General features: G+C 40.9%; 1 protein-coding gene across 1 annotated transcript in view; it reads right to left on the bottom strand.

Annotated features, from left to right (window-relative positions):
* The window catches only part of LOC100594271 (RP2 activator of ARL3 GTPase), a 53,016-nt gene that overhangs the window by 19,772 nt on the left and 16,281 nt on the right, over positions 1 to 16,963 (bottom strand). The window contains exons 2-3 of the mRNA XM_030828007.1: positions 16,128 to 16,793; positions 2,080 to 2,194 (exon numbers count right to left, since the gene is read on the bottom strand). Of these exons, the coding sequence (XP_030683867.1) occupies positions 2,080 to 2,194; positions 16,128 to 16,793 (781 nt within the window). The remainder of the gene's footprint in view (positions 1 to 2,079; positions 2,195 to 16,127; positions 16,794 to 16,963) is intronic.

Genomic DNA, 16,963 nt, shown 5'->3' with positions numbered 1-16,963 from the left:
GCCAGGCTGGTCTCGAACTCCTGACCTCGTAATCCACTCGCCTCAGCCTCCCAAAGTGTTGGGATTACAGGCATGAGCCACTACGCCCAGCCAAATATCCTACTTCTTAGCAACTTTTACCCCAATAGTTTTAGCACCCACTGATAATCTTTGTCTGAAATAATTATTACATTGGGGTTGGAAATGGTGATTTCCAAAGTCCAGCATTCCTTCTGCATTTTTTAGCTCACAATATTCTATAAACAGCAGATGAACATTCTTTTCTTCTCTCCCCTTTTTGTTTAACAATATGGATGCATAGATTTCTGTTGTTAAATCATTACCTTCATTCTTCTCTTTTTTTGAGACAAGGTCTTGCTCTGTTGCCCAGGCTGCGGTGCAGTGGCATGAGCATAACTCACTGCAGCCTCAAGCTCTTGGGCTCAAGCGACCCTCCCACCTCAGCTCCTGAGTGGCTGGGACTACAGGTGTGCATCACCCCTAGCTAATTTTTGTATTTTTTGTAGAGACAAGGTCTTGCTACGTTGCCCAGATGGGTTTCAAACTCCTGGCCTTAAGCAAACCTTCCACCTCACCCTCCCAAAATGCTGGGATTACAGGGGTTAGGCACTACATCCAGTCCCAGTATTCTTTTTAATTGTTAAATTGTCCCGAATTTGGCCCATGGAAACTCCTTCAAGCTGGCTCCTAAGATCTTTTGATATGAACTCACCAGTCTTTGAATACTTCCTATAGGCATCTCTGGTTTTTAAGACTTGTTTATATAATATTTATTTGCTGAAATTCCTGCAACATCTGCTTATTGGTTTTAGTTCTACTTTTTGCAGCAATAGAACATTTTACTCCTTCCATGTGGAATGTTCTGTTACTTAAATGCAGATACTATATTTGGGTTGGAACAATTCTACAATACGACTTCACTAACATCACACAAGTATATAAATCATTAATTTAGCCCTACCGATATGCTCACTTTATTCCTGACTCTCACACTTTAGGATGTCCAATACACTTATTACCTGGTTCAATTTCCAAAAGCTGCTAAGAGGTTAAACGTTCACTTTCAAGCTTCCAAATGTTCCCATGTCAAAATGGTTGCATCAAAGGGGCCAGGTCAGAATTTCCTACATATATTCTGGGGTAGATTCATGCAGTGGGTCACAGCAAGTCCTTGCTACCACTACAGTAACCACAAAAGTATTATCAAATACTGCATTAATACTTACCAGCTGAGTTACACCCAGCATTATTTATTATCCTAACAATCCTCTAACATTTGCATACAGATTTTTGCAGTTTATTATAATATTTTTATACATAAAGAGCACATAAAATGCAGATGTGCCCACTCTCTAGGGTATACCCAATCAACACTGTGTATTACTATACATATTGGCTCAGGCTAGTCAAGGAAAGCCTGATGAGCCTTGAGCAAACAATGTCCCCACTCTGAACAGATAAAGAGTACTCTGTCCTCTAAAATCAATACACCTTCAAATACAGGTAGGCAGACAGTAACCCTTCAAGTGGGCACACATACTCAAGTTCCTCTCTTTGAAGACCTATATCCAGTATCTGAAATTTATTGGTGGCATTTACCCATTAGGAAAAACACTTCTAATTATACATGGGAAGTTAATCAATCATATTAAATACATAAAATAGTATACCACTTTATATTTCTTATTTCTTTTCCAGTATGATTAATGCACACTGAAGGTAGAAAGAATCTTTATCAGGTGCTTTGCAACTCTGAGCAGGGAGTATGAAATATTTACTCACTACACTATAAAGGTACAACAATAATACAATAATTAAAATAATAATAAGATACATAATAAAATGTGACTTTCAGTACTAAGAACAGAGGATAAGGGAAAAAAAAGAATGCCTAATTTCTAGTTAGTTATCTAGCGCTCCTTAAGTGATGTGAAATTTTGACATTTCTGAACAATAATAGAAAAAAAAGAACAAATGAGAAAGAGAAGGCAATGTAAAACAAATGTTAAAGGCAAAAGCAAATCAAATCAGCATGTAAAGAAAATATCCACAAAAGTATACCAATCATCCAGAAGGTACCTTTGTTCAGAAGAGGAAGGAAGTCAGGTGCTTTTTCCCGAAAAACCCATTGAGCATCCTCAGCTTTCATGGACACTTCCTTTGTCTGAACTAGGAAAAAGCCTTTACCAACCATCTGTGAAAATAAAATTTGATTGAGATTTTAAAATGAACTTCTGAGACTAAAACAATGATTTCCTATTCTAGTATTTCTCTGTATAAAATGCAACAAGAGCACACTGATTTTTGTTTTAATTATAAGTCTAATTCAGGGTGTTTGCTATAATAAGTTCTCACTATATGAGATTCTTTCTTACAGATAGGTGGTTCTGGTTTAGTATTGCAGTTAAGATTAAGGGTCAAATAAATGTGAATTATCTCTCAAGTTTAAAACATGATTAAAATTTTTCTACGACCAGATGGAAGTTTTAGTTTGGTGATACTGCAAATGTCCAATAAGAAGAGAATGGTTAAGTAAATTATGGTACAGTCACGTGATGAAATGCCACAGTTCATTACATTTATCATAGTTCATTAAATACAACAAAAATGTTATAATAAAATGAGGAAAAGCTTGTGTAATAATGTTAATTTTACTTTTATTTGTTTTTCTTTTTTTTTTTTTTGGAGATAGGGTGTCACTCTGTTGCCCTGGCTGGAATGTAGTGGTGCAATCATAGCTCACTGCAGCCTCAAACGCCTGGGTTCAAACGATTGTCCCACCTCAGCCTCCCAAGCAGCTAGGACTACAGGCCCGTGCCACCATGCCTGGCTAATTTTTAAAATTTTTTTGTAGAAACAGGTTCTCGCCATGTTGCCAGGCTGATCTTGAACTCCTGGGCTCAAGCCATCCTCCTGCCTCAGCCACCCAAGATGCTGGAATTACAAGCATGAGCCACTGTACCTGGCCAATAATGTTAATTTTAAAAGGCATGATACAAATTTATATAGTATAGCACAATAATGGTAGATCACACTTATGGAGCACTTACTATGTGGCAGGCAGTTTTATGTACTTTACAAATATATATTTAACCCTCTCATGAAGTAGGTATCATTACCCTCATTGTACAGATGTGAAAACTAAGGCGCACAGTGATTAAGGAACTTGCCCAAGGACATTTAACAATTAAGTGACAGAGCTGTGATTCAAACCTAGTTAATCTGATTACAGACTAAATAAATTTAAAAATGATTCCTAAAAAGATTATTCAAGGTATGGTACAATTATGTATTGATTTTAAACTTATTTTACTCTTTCTTATTTCTATAATTCTCCACAATGAGGGCATATTAATTTTTAAAGTAATTATGAAAGTAGTTTTTAAAAATGCAAAGTCAGCCCAGCATCATGGCTCACACGTGCATCCCAAGCATTCTGAGAGGCCAAGGTGGGAGGATTGCTTGAGACCAGGAGTTTGAGACCAGCCTGGGCAACACAGCAAGACCCCATCTTTATAAAAAATGTTTTAAAATTAGCCAGGTGTGGTGGTATGTGCTTGTAGTCCTAGCTACTCAGGAGGCTGAAGTGGGAGGATCCCTTAAGCCCAGGAGTTAGAGGCTACACTGAGCTATGATCTTACCATTGCACTCCAGCCTGGACAATAGAGCAAAACCTTGTCTCTAAAAAAAAAACCAAAAAAAAAAAAGTAGTCATTCCAACCACTTAATTTTTAGCAAAGCTTGTTAGGTTTTTAATAATTAAAAGTAACATATATTCTCAACACAGAACATTTGAAAAATAAAAAATAGAAATGAAGAAATATCAGCCAAGGTGCTGCAACTAAAAGATGCTACTGCCATACAGGTATACTCTCCCAGTTTTCTTTTTCTCCCATTACAGAAATAATATATGCTCATTGTTAAATCCATAGAACTACAAAAAAAAGAAAATCTCGCTCTTAATCAACTGCCTAAGAATAAGCATGACTATTAACATTTAAGTATCTATAACTTTCCAGACTTAACTACTTAAAAAAATCAGTTACTTACCTAATATTCTACAAATTTTCACTTACTTGTGACATTTTCTACATAAAATCAGTTTTAATGGCTGATAGTATTTCATCCTATGGCTACATTATTCCATACCATTCCATCAAATTTTATCAAACTCAAATCCTATTTCAGAACCCTCATTCAATGCTGCCTCCGAAAAAAGAAACATACATTTAAAAATTGTAGAGAATTACATGGACATCACTGCCAGAAGACTGTAAAATAAAAATATCAGGAACAATTCTACCTCTCTTATTTTCTAGAGTGCTTATCATCTCTCATTTTATAAACACAAACTGATGAGATTATTATGATTACTTCAAAATAATGTTACCTAAATAATAAACTATATTTTAATATTTCACTGCAGATATTTGGAGAGACTCCTTTTCATGAAAATTCTACTTTTAAAGACTTGAAAATAGTGGTAACTACCCAACTTCAATTTCAGATGATGAAATACTCCCAAACAATTCAAACTATTTTACTCTATTTTATCCTGTACATATCTGTGATGTAGGTAAGAGAAGTCGAGGAAAAAAAAACAATTTTTATTGTTTGTTTGTTTTTGAGACGGAGTCTTGCTCTCTCGCCCAGGCTGGAGTGCAGTGGTGGGATCTCGGCTCACTGCAACCTCTGCCTTGTGGGTGCAGGCAATTCCCTGCCACAGCCTCCTGAGTAGCTGGGATTACAAGCACCCATCACCATGCCCGGCTAATTTTTGTATTTTTAGTACAGACGGGGTTTCACCATCTTGGCCAGGCTGGTCTTGAACTCCTGACCTCGTGATCCACCCGCCTCGGCCTCCCAAAGTGCTGGGATTACAGGCATGAGCCACTGTGCCCAGCTGGAATCTGATTTTTAGGTGAGAAGACCAAAGTCTAGTAACTTCTCTTGGCTCCCTATGGAATGTCCTTCTGCTTTACCCAGCCTTTTTGGACTTCCTAACCTCTCTCAAACTGTATACTTCCTATTGCAAAAAAAAAAAAAAAAAAATCATTATTTAATGCATTAAAACAATGTGAAACAAAATTCTGTAATCCTCCTGGGGTTTAACAAATATAGAGTTAGCAATCATAGTTTCAGTCTAAGCTGTCCTAAGACATTTGTGTTATGACATGAGACTCAAGTTTTATTTTTTCATCTCAAGATTCACTAGCTTCTATACATATTTCCCTGAGAACTCATCTCATTTTTTAAAAAAATGTAATCTCTCAGTATAGTACATAAGTCTTATGTCTTTCAGCATGTTTTGATACCCTCTTCACATGTACTTGGTATTTTATTTTTTTGTTTGTTTGTTCTCTTCATTCCTTAATTCTGTACTTTCAGAATAAGATAGGATAACTATAGCCAAATAGTCCCTAGACTGGAAGGCCCTAGAGTCCACATGCTTTCAGTCACATTCCTGCTCTACCAGGCATTCAGCAACTTTCCTTTACCACTGAGGGAGCATAACAGCATCATGTTTAAGGGTTAAGGTGTGGCCTACACAGCCAGACTGCCTGGATTGGAATCATGGCTCTGCTGTTTACCAGCTGAATGACCTTTTGCAAGGTACTTACCCTCTTTATGGTCTATTTTTCATATCTGTAAAATGGGGAATAATAGCACCTGTTTCATAGAGTTGTTTTGAGTATTGAGTTAATTCATTTAAATTCCTTACAATAGTGCCCGGCATATAGTAAACACTATGTAAGTGTTAGTTATTATTATTGCTGTGGGATTATTGTTTATATTGTATTCCAGAGGATATCTAAAGAACATCATTCTTCCTGGTCATATTCTTTTCAAGGGTACACAATACTGCCATTTCACATACCAGATACCAAAGGTTAAAAGGTTAAGAACAGGCCGGGCGCGGTGGCTCACGCTTGTAATCCCAGCACTTTGGGAGGCCGAGGCGGGCGGATCACGAGGTCAGGAGACCGAGACCACGGTGAAACCCCGTCTCTACTAAAAATACAAAAAAAAATTAGCCGGGCGTGGTGGCGGGCGCCTGTAGTCCCAGCTACTCGGAGAGGCTGAGGCAGGAGAATGGCGTGAACCCGGGAGGCGGAGCTTGCAGTGAGCCGAGATTGCGCCACTGCACTCCAGCCTGGGCGACAGAGCGAGACTCCGTCTCAAAAAAAAAAAAAAAAAAAAAAAAAGGTTAAGAACATTTGATGAATCATGAAGAAACACTGTTTTGATGGCTTTTTCTTTAAACATGCTAAATATTCTTTATGTCCACTCCTCATTACCTATGAAAAAGGAGTTTAACCTAAATAATTACATATTTTGAAAATTGTATGTAGTTTTGTTTAAAATCACCATACTGCATAATGAAAACATTTACCTCTCAGATGTTGGATTAACATGTGATCAGATAGCTCAAAAGCCAGAAGCACATTTTTCTGTATCTTACCAGATTCATAGAATGTTTTTATCACATAGGCATAAGCAAAAAAGAATATATAAAAGTCTTAAAAATTATACTTTGGCTTGTTGGTTTAAAAACTATACCTCAGATATACTTTGTAGATTTCAGACATTTCTACATGGGTTTTCTATTGTGGAATATATAGCTATTGAGAGGTATTCGTTTTTACTATTTTCCTAAAATCATTCCTTTTGATATGTTCCAACTTTAAAAAAAAAAATCCATTCAAAAAGAGACTTCATGAGTTTTCCAGCCGAGCGTGGTGGCTCTCGCCTATAATCCCAGAACTTTGGGAGGCCGAGGCGGGTGGATTGCTTGAGGTTAGGAGTTCGAGACCAGCCTAACCAACATGGCAAAACCCTGTCTCTACTAAAAATACAAAAATTAGCGGGCATGGTGGCAGGCATCTGTAATCCTAGCTACTCGGGAGGCTGAGGCAGGAGAATCGCTTAAACCTGGGAGGCAGAGGTTGCAGTGAGCTGAGATCGCGCCACTGCACTCCAGCCTGGGAGACAAAGTGAGACTCCGTCTCAAAAAAATAAAAAGAGACTTGATGAGTTTTCCATTCACTTCTCCATTTCTTTAAGTTTGGTTTTTAAATTCAAACAGATCCCTCCTGAAGGAACCTGATTAATGGATAATCAATACATCCTACTGCTGCCTTCCCACTGGAGCACCCACCAACTAAGGAACTGCTGCTTCTGGAGCCCCTAACCTCTTTATCTCCAATTATTTTTCAAGCAGAAGCTGCTACCCCCAAAACCCTTCTCTATTCATGAGCTCACCAAGACCCACTGTTCATGAGCCTATGAGCTTTGCCAACCTAGCTTCCATCCCACTCTTCTGCATCAAGCTCCCTTCTATGGCAATAAAGGAAAATAAGGAACATAATGTGGAGGTTGCTCTCACAGTCACAACAGGGTCCAAAAGTTGTATTCCTAAATGTACTTTTGGCTGGCGTGGTGGCTCATGCCTGTAATCCCAGCACTTTGGGAGGCTGAGGCAGGTGGATCACGAGGTCAAAAGATCGAGACCATCCTGGCCAACATGGTGAAACCCCGTCTCTACTAACAATACAAAAAAAATTAGCTGGGCGTGGTGGCACCCACCTGTAGTCCCAGCTACTTGGGAGGCTGAGGCAGGAAAATTGCTTGAACCCAGGAGGCAGAGGTTGCAGTGAGCCGAGATCGCACCACTGCACTCCAGCCTGGCGACAGAGCGAGACCCTATCTCTCTCTCACACACACACACACACACACACACACACACACACACACACACACACACACAAAATTGCATTTTCTTACCCCCTAACCAATTAGAACTCCAAAGAAATTTCCCCACTAAATAATTATAAAATGTCATGCTTTACTAAGCAGTACTACTTTTGTGAGCTTCTCTGGAAATCATCTAGTATAATGGAAACTCTTTAAGGGCAGAGAATTTTGTCTGTGTATCTTCATCTCCAGAACATACTGTAGTTCATCATTTCTGAGTTGCTATCAATTATAAGATGCATTCCAGATAAGCAAAATCATGGAAAACAAATAGGCATCCTATCATCAGTGAAATATGCTAACAGTAACTAGCAAATAATAGGTGCTTAATGCTTACTGAATTGAATTATATATTTTTAAAGTTTCTTTGGGAAAGTATTTTGAGGCCCAAGCAATCTACTTACAAACAAATGCTTTTTTTTTTTAATTTTATTATTATTATACTTTAAGTTTTAGGGTACATATGCACAATGTGCAGGTTTGTTACATATGTATACATGTGCCATGTTGGTGTGCTGCACCCATTAACTCGTCATTTAGCATTAGGTATATCTCTTTTTATTTTTTATTTTTTTGCTTTCATCTTTTATTCATTTTTTTTCTTTTTTTTATTATTATACTTTAGGTTTTAGGGTACATGTGCACAATGTGCAGGTTTGTGACATGTATCCATGTGCCATGTTGTTTTGCTGCACCCATTAACTCGTCATTTAGCATTAGGTATATCTCCTAATGCTATCCCTCCCCCATCCCCACCCCACAACAGGCCCCAGAGTGTGATGTTCCCCTTCCTGTATCCATGTGTTCTCATTGTTCAATTCCCACCTATGAGTGAGAATATGCGGTGTTTGGTTTTTTGTCCTTGCAATAGTTTACTGAGAATTATAATTTCCAGTTTCATCCATGTCCCTACAAAGGACATGAACTCATCATTTTTTATGGCTGCATAGTATTCCATGGTGTACATTTGCCACATTTTCTTAATCCAGTCTATCGTTGTTGGACATCTGGGTTGGTTCCAAGTCTTTGCTATTGTGAATAGTGCTACAATAAACATACGTGTGCATGTGTCTTTATAGCAGCATGATTTATCGTCCTTTGGGTACATACCCAGTAATGGGATGGCTGGGTCAAATGGTATTTCTAGTTCTAGATCCCTGAGGAATTGCCACACTGACTTCCACAATGGTTGAACTAGTTTACAGTCCCACCAACAGTGTAAAAGTGTTCCTATTTCTCCACATCCTCTCCAGCACCTGTTGTTTCCTGATTTTTTAATGATGGCCATTCTAACTGGTGTGAGATGGTATCTCATTGTGGTTTTGATTTGCATTTCTCTGATGGCCAGTGATTGATGAATATTTTTTCATGTGTTTTTTGGCTGCATAAATGTCTTCTTTTGCGAAGTGTCTGTTCATGTCCTTTGCCCAGTTTTTGATGGGGTTGTTTTTTTCCTGTAAATTTGTTTGAGTTCATTGTGATTCTGGATATTAGCCCTTTGTCAGATGAGTAGGTTGCAAAAATTTTCTCCCATTTTGTAGGTTGCCTGTTCACTCTGATGGTAGTTTCTTTTGCTGTGCAGAAGCTCTTTAGTTTAATTAGATCCCATTTGTCAATTTTGGCTTTTGTTGCCATTGCTTTTGGTGTTTTAGACATGAAGTCCTTGCCCATGCCTATGTCCTGAATGGTAATGCCTAGGTTTTCTTCTAGGGTTTTTATGGTTTTAGGTCTAACATGTAAGTCTTTAATCCATCTTGAATTAATTTTTGTATAAGGTGTAAATAAGGGATCCAGTTTCAGCTTTCTACATATGGCTAGCCAGTTTTCCCAGCACCATTTATTAAATAGGGAATCCCTTCCCCATTTCTTGTTTTTGTCAAGTTTGTCAAAGATCAGATAGTTGTAGATATGCGGCGTTATTTCTGAGGGCTCTGTTCTGTTCCATTGATCTATATCTCTGTTTTGGTACCAGTACCATGCTGTTTTGGTTACTGTAGCCTTGTAGTATAGTTTGAAGTCAGGTAGCGTGATGCCTCCAGCTTTGTTCTTTTGGCTTAGGATTGACTTGGCGATGCGGGCTCTTTTTTGGTTCCATATGAACTTTAAAATAGTTTTTTCCAATTCTGTGAAGAAAGTCATTGGTAGCTTGATGGGGATGGCATTGAATCTATAATTTACCTTGGGCAGTATGGCTGTTTTCACGATATTGATTCTTCCAACCCATAAGCATGGAATGTTCTTCCATTTGTTTGTATCCTCTTTTATTTCATTGAGCAGTAGTTTGTAGTTCTACTTGAAGAGGTCCTTCGCGTCCCTTGTAAGTTGGATTCCTAGGTATTTTATTCTCTTTGAAGCAATTGTGAATGGGAGTTCACTCATGATTTGACTGTCTGTTATTGGTGTACAAGAATGCTTGTGATTTTTGTACATTGATTTTGTATCCTGAGACTTTGCTGAAGTTGCTTATCAGCTTAAGGAGATTTTGGGCTGAGACAATGGGGTTTTCTAGATATACAATCATGTCATCTGCAAACAAGGACAGTTTGACTTCCTCTTTTCCTAATTGAATACCCTTTATTTCCTTCTCCTGCCTGATTGCCCTGGCCAGAACTTCCAACACTATGTTGAATAGGAGTGGTGAGAGAGGGCATCCCTGTCTTGTGCCAGTTTTCAAAGGGAATGCTTCCAGTTTTTGCCCATTCAGTATGATATTGGCTGTGGGTTTGTCATAGATAGCTCTTATTATTTTGAGATACATCCCATCAATACCTAATTTATTGAGAGTTTTTAGCATTAAGTGTTGTTGAATTTTGTCAAAGGCCTTTTCTGCATTTATTGAGATAATCATGTGGTTTTTGTCTTTGGTTCTGTTTATATGCTGGATTACATTTATTGGTTTGCGTATGTTGAACCAGCCTTGCATCCCAGGGATGAAGCCCACTTAATCATGGTAGATAAGCTTTTTGATGTGCTGCTGGATTCAGTTTGCCAGTATTTTATTGAGGATTTTTGCATCAATGTTCATCAAGGATATTGGTCTAAAATTCTCTTTTTTTGTTGTGTCTCTGCCTGGCTTTGGTATCAGGATGATGCTGGCCTCATAAAATGAGTTAGGGAGGATTCCCTCTTTTTCTATTGATTGGAATAGTTTCAGAAGGAATGGTACCAGTTCCTCCTTGTACCTCTGGTAGAATTCAACTGTGAATCCATCTGGTCCTGGACTCTTTTTGGTTGGTAAGCTATTGATTATTGCCACAATTTCAGAGCCTGTTATTGGTCTATTCAGAGATTCAACTTCTTCCTGGTTTAGTCTTGGGAGGGTGTATGTGTCGAGGAATGTGTCCATTTCTTTTAGATTTTCTAGTTTATTTGTGTAGAGGTGTTTGTAGTATTCTCTGATGGTAGTTTGTATTTCTGTGGGATTGGTGGTGATATCCCCTTTATCATTTTTTATTGCATCTATTTGATTCTTCTCTCTTTTCTTCTTTATTAGTCTTGCTAGCGGTCTATCAATTTTGTTGATCTTTTCAAAAAACCAGCTCCTGGATTCATTGATTTTTTTTTCTTTTTTTTTAATATATGCTTTTATTTTTCCGTCATTACAAACACAACTGAATATCAAATGCACAAAGTAAGAATTATACGGGGAAAAAAAAATCAGATACGTTCATATATATATCACCTTTTCAAGGCTATTTCCATCCAGAATAACCTTGGTTTGCCAGGGCCAATAGAAAGAAGTCACAAAATCGCCTTTAGTCAAATTTGTGTGTTTGCTTTCTTCTATAATTCCAATACCTCCACCATCAACGACTTCAGATAGCTGCCAAGGTGTTATATAATCAGTGCCAGTGTCTTCATTCATTCTACAATGAAGGCTGTCACTTCACACTTGGAAGGTTGCACAGTTGCCAGGCAGAGGCGCTCCTCACTTCCCAGATGGGGTGGCTGGACAGAGGGGCTCCTCACTTCCCAGAAGGGGTGGCCGGGCAGAGGCGCTCCTCACTTCCCAGACGATGGGCGGCCGGGCAGAGGCACTCCTCACTTCCCAGACCGGGCGGCCAGGCAGAGGCGCTCCTCACTTCCCAGATGGGGCGGCCGGGCAGAGGCACTCCTCACTTCCCAGATGGGGTGGCCGGGCAGAGACGCTCCTCACTTCCTAGATGGGGTGGCGGCCGGGCAGAGGTGCTCCTCACTTCCCAGACGGGGCAGCCGGGCAGAGGTGCTCCTCACATCCCAGATGGGGCGGCCGGGCAGAGGTGCTCCTCACATCCCAGACGATAGGCGGCCGGGCAGAGGCGCTCCTCACTTCCCAGATGGGGCGGCGGGGCAGAGGCGCTCCTCATATCCCAGATGATGGGCGGCCAGGCAGAGACGTTCCTCACTTCCTATACGGGGTGGCGGCCAGGCAGAGGCGCTCCTCACTTCCCAGATGGGGTCGCAGCCGGGCAGAGGCACTCCTCACATCCCAGATGATGGGCAGCCAGGCAGAGACGCTCCTCACTTCCTAGATGGGGTGGCAGCCAGGCAGAGGCTGTAATCTTAGCACTTTGGGAGGCCAAGGCAGGCGGCTGGGAGGTGGAGGTTGTAGCGAGCTGAGATCATGCCACTACACTCCAGCCTGGGCAACTTTGAGCATTGAGTGAGCGAGACTCCGTCTGTAATCCCAGCACTTTGGGAGGCTGAGGCGGGCAGATCACTGGAGGTCAGGAGTTAGACACCAGGTTGGCCAACACAGCGAAACCCCGTCTCCACCAAAAATGCAAAAACCAGCCAGGCGTGGTGGTGTGCGCCTGCAATCCCAGGTATTCGGCAGGCCGAGGCAGGAGAATCACAGGAGCCCATGGTAGGGAGGTCACAGTCAGCCGAGATTATGCCGTTGCACTCCAGTCTGGGCAACAGAGGGAGACCGTTGAAAAGAAAGGAAGGAAGGAGGGAGGGAGGGAGGGAGGGAAGGAAGGACATTAATTTTTTGAAGGGTTTTTTGTGTCTCTATTCCCTTCAGTTCTGCTCTGATTTTAGTTATTTCTTGCCTTCTGCTAGCTTTTGAATGTGTTTGCTCTTGCTTTTCTAGTTCTTTTAATTGTGATGTTAGGGTGTCAATTTTGGATCTTTCCTGCTTTCTCTTGTGGGCATTTAGTGCTATAAATTTCCCTCTACACTCTGCTTTGAATGTGTCCCAGAGATTCTGGTATGTTGTGTCTTTGTTCTCGTTGGTTTCAAAGAACATCTTTATTTCTGCCTTCGTTTCGTTATGTACCCAGTAGTCATTCAGGAGCAGGTTGATCAGTTTCCATGTAGTTGAGCAGTTTTGAGTGAGTTTCTTAATCCTGAGTTCTAGTTTGATTGCACTGTGGTCTGAGAGACAGTTTGTTATAATTTCTGTTCTTTTACATTTGCTGAGGAGAGCTTTACTTCCAACTATGTGGTCAATTTTGGAATAGGTGTGGTGTGATGCTGAAAAAAATGTATATTCTGTTGATTTGGGGTGGAGAGTTTGTAGATGTCTATTAGGTCCGCTTGGTGCAGAGCTGAGTTCAATTCCTGGGTATCCTTGTTAACTTTCTGTCTCGTTGATCTAATGTTGACAGTGGGGTGTTAAAGTCTCCCATTATTATTGTGTGGGAGTCTAAGTCTCTTTGTAGGTCACTAAGGACTCCCACATGGGTGCATATATATTTATGATAGTTAGCTCTTCTTGTTGAATTGCTCCTTTTACCATTATGTAATTGCCTTCTTTGTCTCTTTTGATCTTTGTTGGTTTAAAGTCTGTTTTATCAGAGACTAGGATTGGAACCCCTGCCTTTTTTGGTTTTCCATTTGCTTGGTAGATCTTCCTCCATCCTTTTATTTTGAGCCTGTGTGTGTCTCTGCACATGAGATGGGTTTCCTGAATACAGCACACTGATGGGTCTTGACTCTTTATCCAATTTGCCAGTCTGTGTCTTTTAATTGGAGCATTTAGTCTATTTAAAGTTAATATTGTTATGTGTGAATTTGATCCTGTCATTATGACATTAGCTGGTTATTTTGCTCGTTAGTTGATGCAGTTTCTTCCTAGCCTCGATGGTCTTTACAATTTGGCATGATTTTGCAGTGGCTGGTACCGGTTGTTCCTTTCCACGTTTAGTGCTTCCTTCAGGAGCTCTTTTAGGGAAGGCCTGGTGGTGACAAAATCTCTCAGCATTTGCTTGTCTGTTAAGTATTTTATTTCTCCTTCAGTTATGAAGCTTAGTTTGGCTGGATATGAAATTCTGGGTTGAAAATTCTTTTCTTTAAGAATGTTGAATATCGGCCCCCACTCTCTTCTGGCTTGTAAAGTTTCTGCCGAGAGATCAGCTGTTAGTCTGATGGGCTTCCCTTTGTGGGTAACCCGACCTTTCTCTCTGGCTGCTCTTAACATTTTTTCCTTCATTTCAACTTTGGTGAATCTGACACTTATGTGTCTTGGAGTTGCTCTTCTTGAGGAGTATCTTTGTGGTGTATTTCCTGAATCTGAATGTTGGCCTGCCTTGCTAGATTGGGGAAATTCTCCTGGATAATATCCTGCAGAGTGTTTTCCAACTTGGTTCCATTCTCCCCGTCACTTTCAGGTACACCAATCAGACGTAGATTTGGTCTTTTCACATAGTCCCATATTTCTTGGAGGCTTTGTTCATTTCTTTTTATTCTTTTTTCTCTAAACTTCCCTTCTCGCTTCATTTCATTCATTTCATCTTCCATCACTGATACCCTTTCTTCCAGTTGATCGCATTGGCTCCTGAGGCTTCTGCATTCTTCACGTAGTTCTCGAGCCTTGGCTTTCAGCTCCATCAGCTCCTTTAAGCACTTCTCTGTATAGGTTATTCTAGTTATACATTCGTCTAAGTTTTCTTCAAAGCTTTTAACTTCTTTGCCTTTGGTTTGAATTTCCTCCTGTAGCTTGGAGTAGTTTGATCATCTGAAGCCTTCTTCTCTCAATTCGTCAAAGTCATTCTCCGTCCAGCTTTGTTCCGTTGCTGGTGAGGAACTGCGTTCCTTTGGAGGAGGAGAGGCGCTCTGCTTTTTAGAATTTTCAGTTTTTCTGCTCTGTTTTTTTCCCCATCTTTGTGGTTTTATCTACTTTTGGTCTTTGATGATGGTGATGTACAGATGGGTTTTTGGTGTGGATGTCCTTTCTGTTTGTTAGTTTTCCTTCTAACAGACAGGACCCTCAATTACAGGTGTGTTGGAGTTTGCTAGAGGTCCACTCCAGACTCTGTTTGCCTGGGTATCAGCAGCGGAGGCTGCAGAACAGCGGATTTTCATGAACCGCGAATGCTGCTGCCTGATCATTCCTCTGGAAGTTTTGTCTCAGAGGAGTACCCGGCCGTGTGAGGTGTCAGTCTGCCCCTACTTGGGGGTGCCTCCCAGTTAGGCTGCTTAGGGGTCAGGGGTCAGGGACCCACCTGAGGAGGCAGTCTGCCCGTTCTCAGATCTCCAACTGTGTGCTGGGAGAACCACTACTCTCTTCAAAGCTGTCAGACAGGGACATTTAAGTCTGCAGAGGTTACTGCTGTCTTTTTGTTTGTCTGTGCCCTGCCCCCAGAGTGAAGCCTACAGAGGCAGGCAGGCTTCTTTGAGCTGTGGTGGGCTCCACCCGGTTCGAGCTTCCCGGCTGCTTTGTTTACCTAAGCAAGCCTGGGCAATGGTGGGCGCCCCTCCCCCAGCCTCGCTGCCACCTTGAAGTTTGATCTCAGACTGCCGTGCTAGCAATCAGCGAGACTCCGTGGGCGTAGGACCCTCCGAGCCAGGTGCGGGATATAATCTCCTGGTGTGCCGTTTTTTAAGCCTGTTGGAAAAGTGCATTATTAGGGTGGGAGTGACCTGATTTTCCAGGTGCCATCTGTCACCCCTTTCTTTGACTAGGAAAGGGAACTCCCTGACCCCTTGTGCTTCCCAAGTGAGGCAATGCCTCATCCTGCTTCGGCTCATGCACAGTGCGCTGCACCCACTGTCCTGCGCCCACTGTCTGGCACTCCCTAGTAAGATGAACCCAGTACCTCAGATGGAAATGCAGAAATCACCCGTCTTCTGCGTCGCTCATGCTGGGAGCTGTAGACCGGAGCTGTTCCTATTTGGCCATCTTGGCTCCCTCCCCAAAAACTTACAAACAAATCCTTAATGCTTACTGAGTTGAATTATATTTTTTTTAAAGTTTCTTTGAGAAAGTATTTTGAGGCCCAAGCAATCTACTTACAGATGAATCTACTGGGAGAGGGGGTGGTGGCAAAGGACTATAACTTGAGGGTTGCCTGTATTTCCAATAGCCAATTTGAAAAGAATGGAAGTACTCCAGAGTGGTACATTTTTAAATCTAGGTGTATGACGATTTCTCTTCTCTTTCTCCTTACCTCATCAATTAGTTTCCTGGCATTTGCAATAGTGTAATCACCAGCAAATAATATCACTAAGCATGATTCATCACTGCTCTTCTGTCTCTGACCCCGGGATATTGGAACAATGCTTCTATTGGCTTCTGTGGAAACACGAACAGCTTTGAGCTCCTCAGTAGTAGGTATAGGAACATAGTCCTGAACCACAGCATCTTCTGGAAGAAGGCTCCAGTTGAGTTCTCCTGACACAGGTGTAAAGTCATGAATGTTACTCCATGTATTGTTGAAGATACTGAGCCCTGCTTCTTTGAACTGGAAAGCTAATTCAGGATAGTACCATTGAAAACATCCAAATTTGATATTTGAGGAAGACTCAATGATGGGTTGAGTGGCACAACACAAAAAGACTTCCAGATTTCTACAATCACGCATACGAAATTGTTGGCAGGCTAATGTGCACTTGCAATCGCTGCAATTCCGGAAAAACACACTGCCTTTCATGGGTCCCAGAAAAATTATGCAGTTAGTACAGTCATCAATGGTAACTGCAGCAGAGTGATCAAAAATATAGATGTTAGAGTTCTCACAGTCTTGAATGAGAAACTGTTGTCCTGCTACTGTCCCAGGTAAGCGACCTACTGTTTCATCCTTCAGTCCACTGAACATGTAGTATTTTGGATCAACCTGCAGGAACAAAACACAGACCTTGAGTATTATTAACATTATTCAACAAATATCAACTAAAGGCCTGTTGGCTGCCAGGCACAGTTCTTAGTGCTGAAATATAAATTCTTAATCTCAATGACTTTGAAACACAGTAAGAAAATGAACAAATTGTTTCTCTCAATAATAAT

This window comes from Nomascus leucogenys, chromosome 14 (assembly GCF_006542625.1).
Source record: "Nomascus leucogenys isolate Asia chromosome 14, Asia_NLE_v1, whole genome shotgun sequence".
NCBI lineage: Eukaryota > Metazoa > Chordata > Mammalia > Primates > Hylobatidae > Nomascus > Nomascus leucogenys.
Note: the sequence above shows the minus strand (reverse complement) of the source record. Positions and strands in the feature narration are given on the sequence as shown.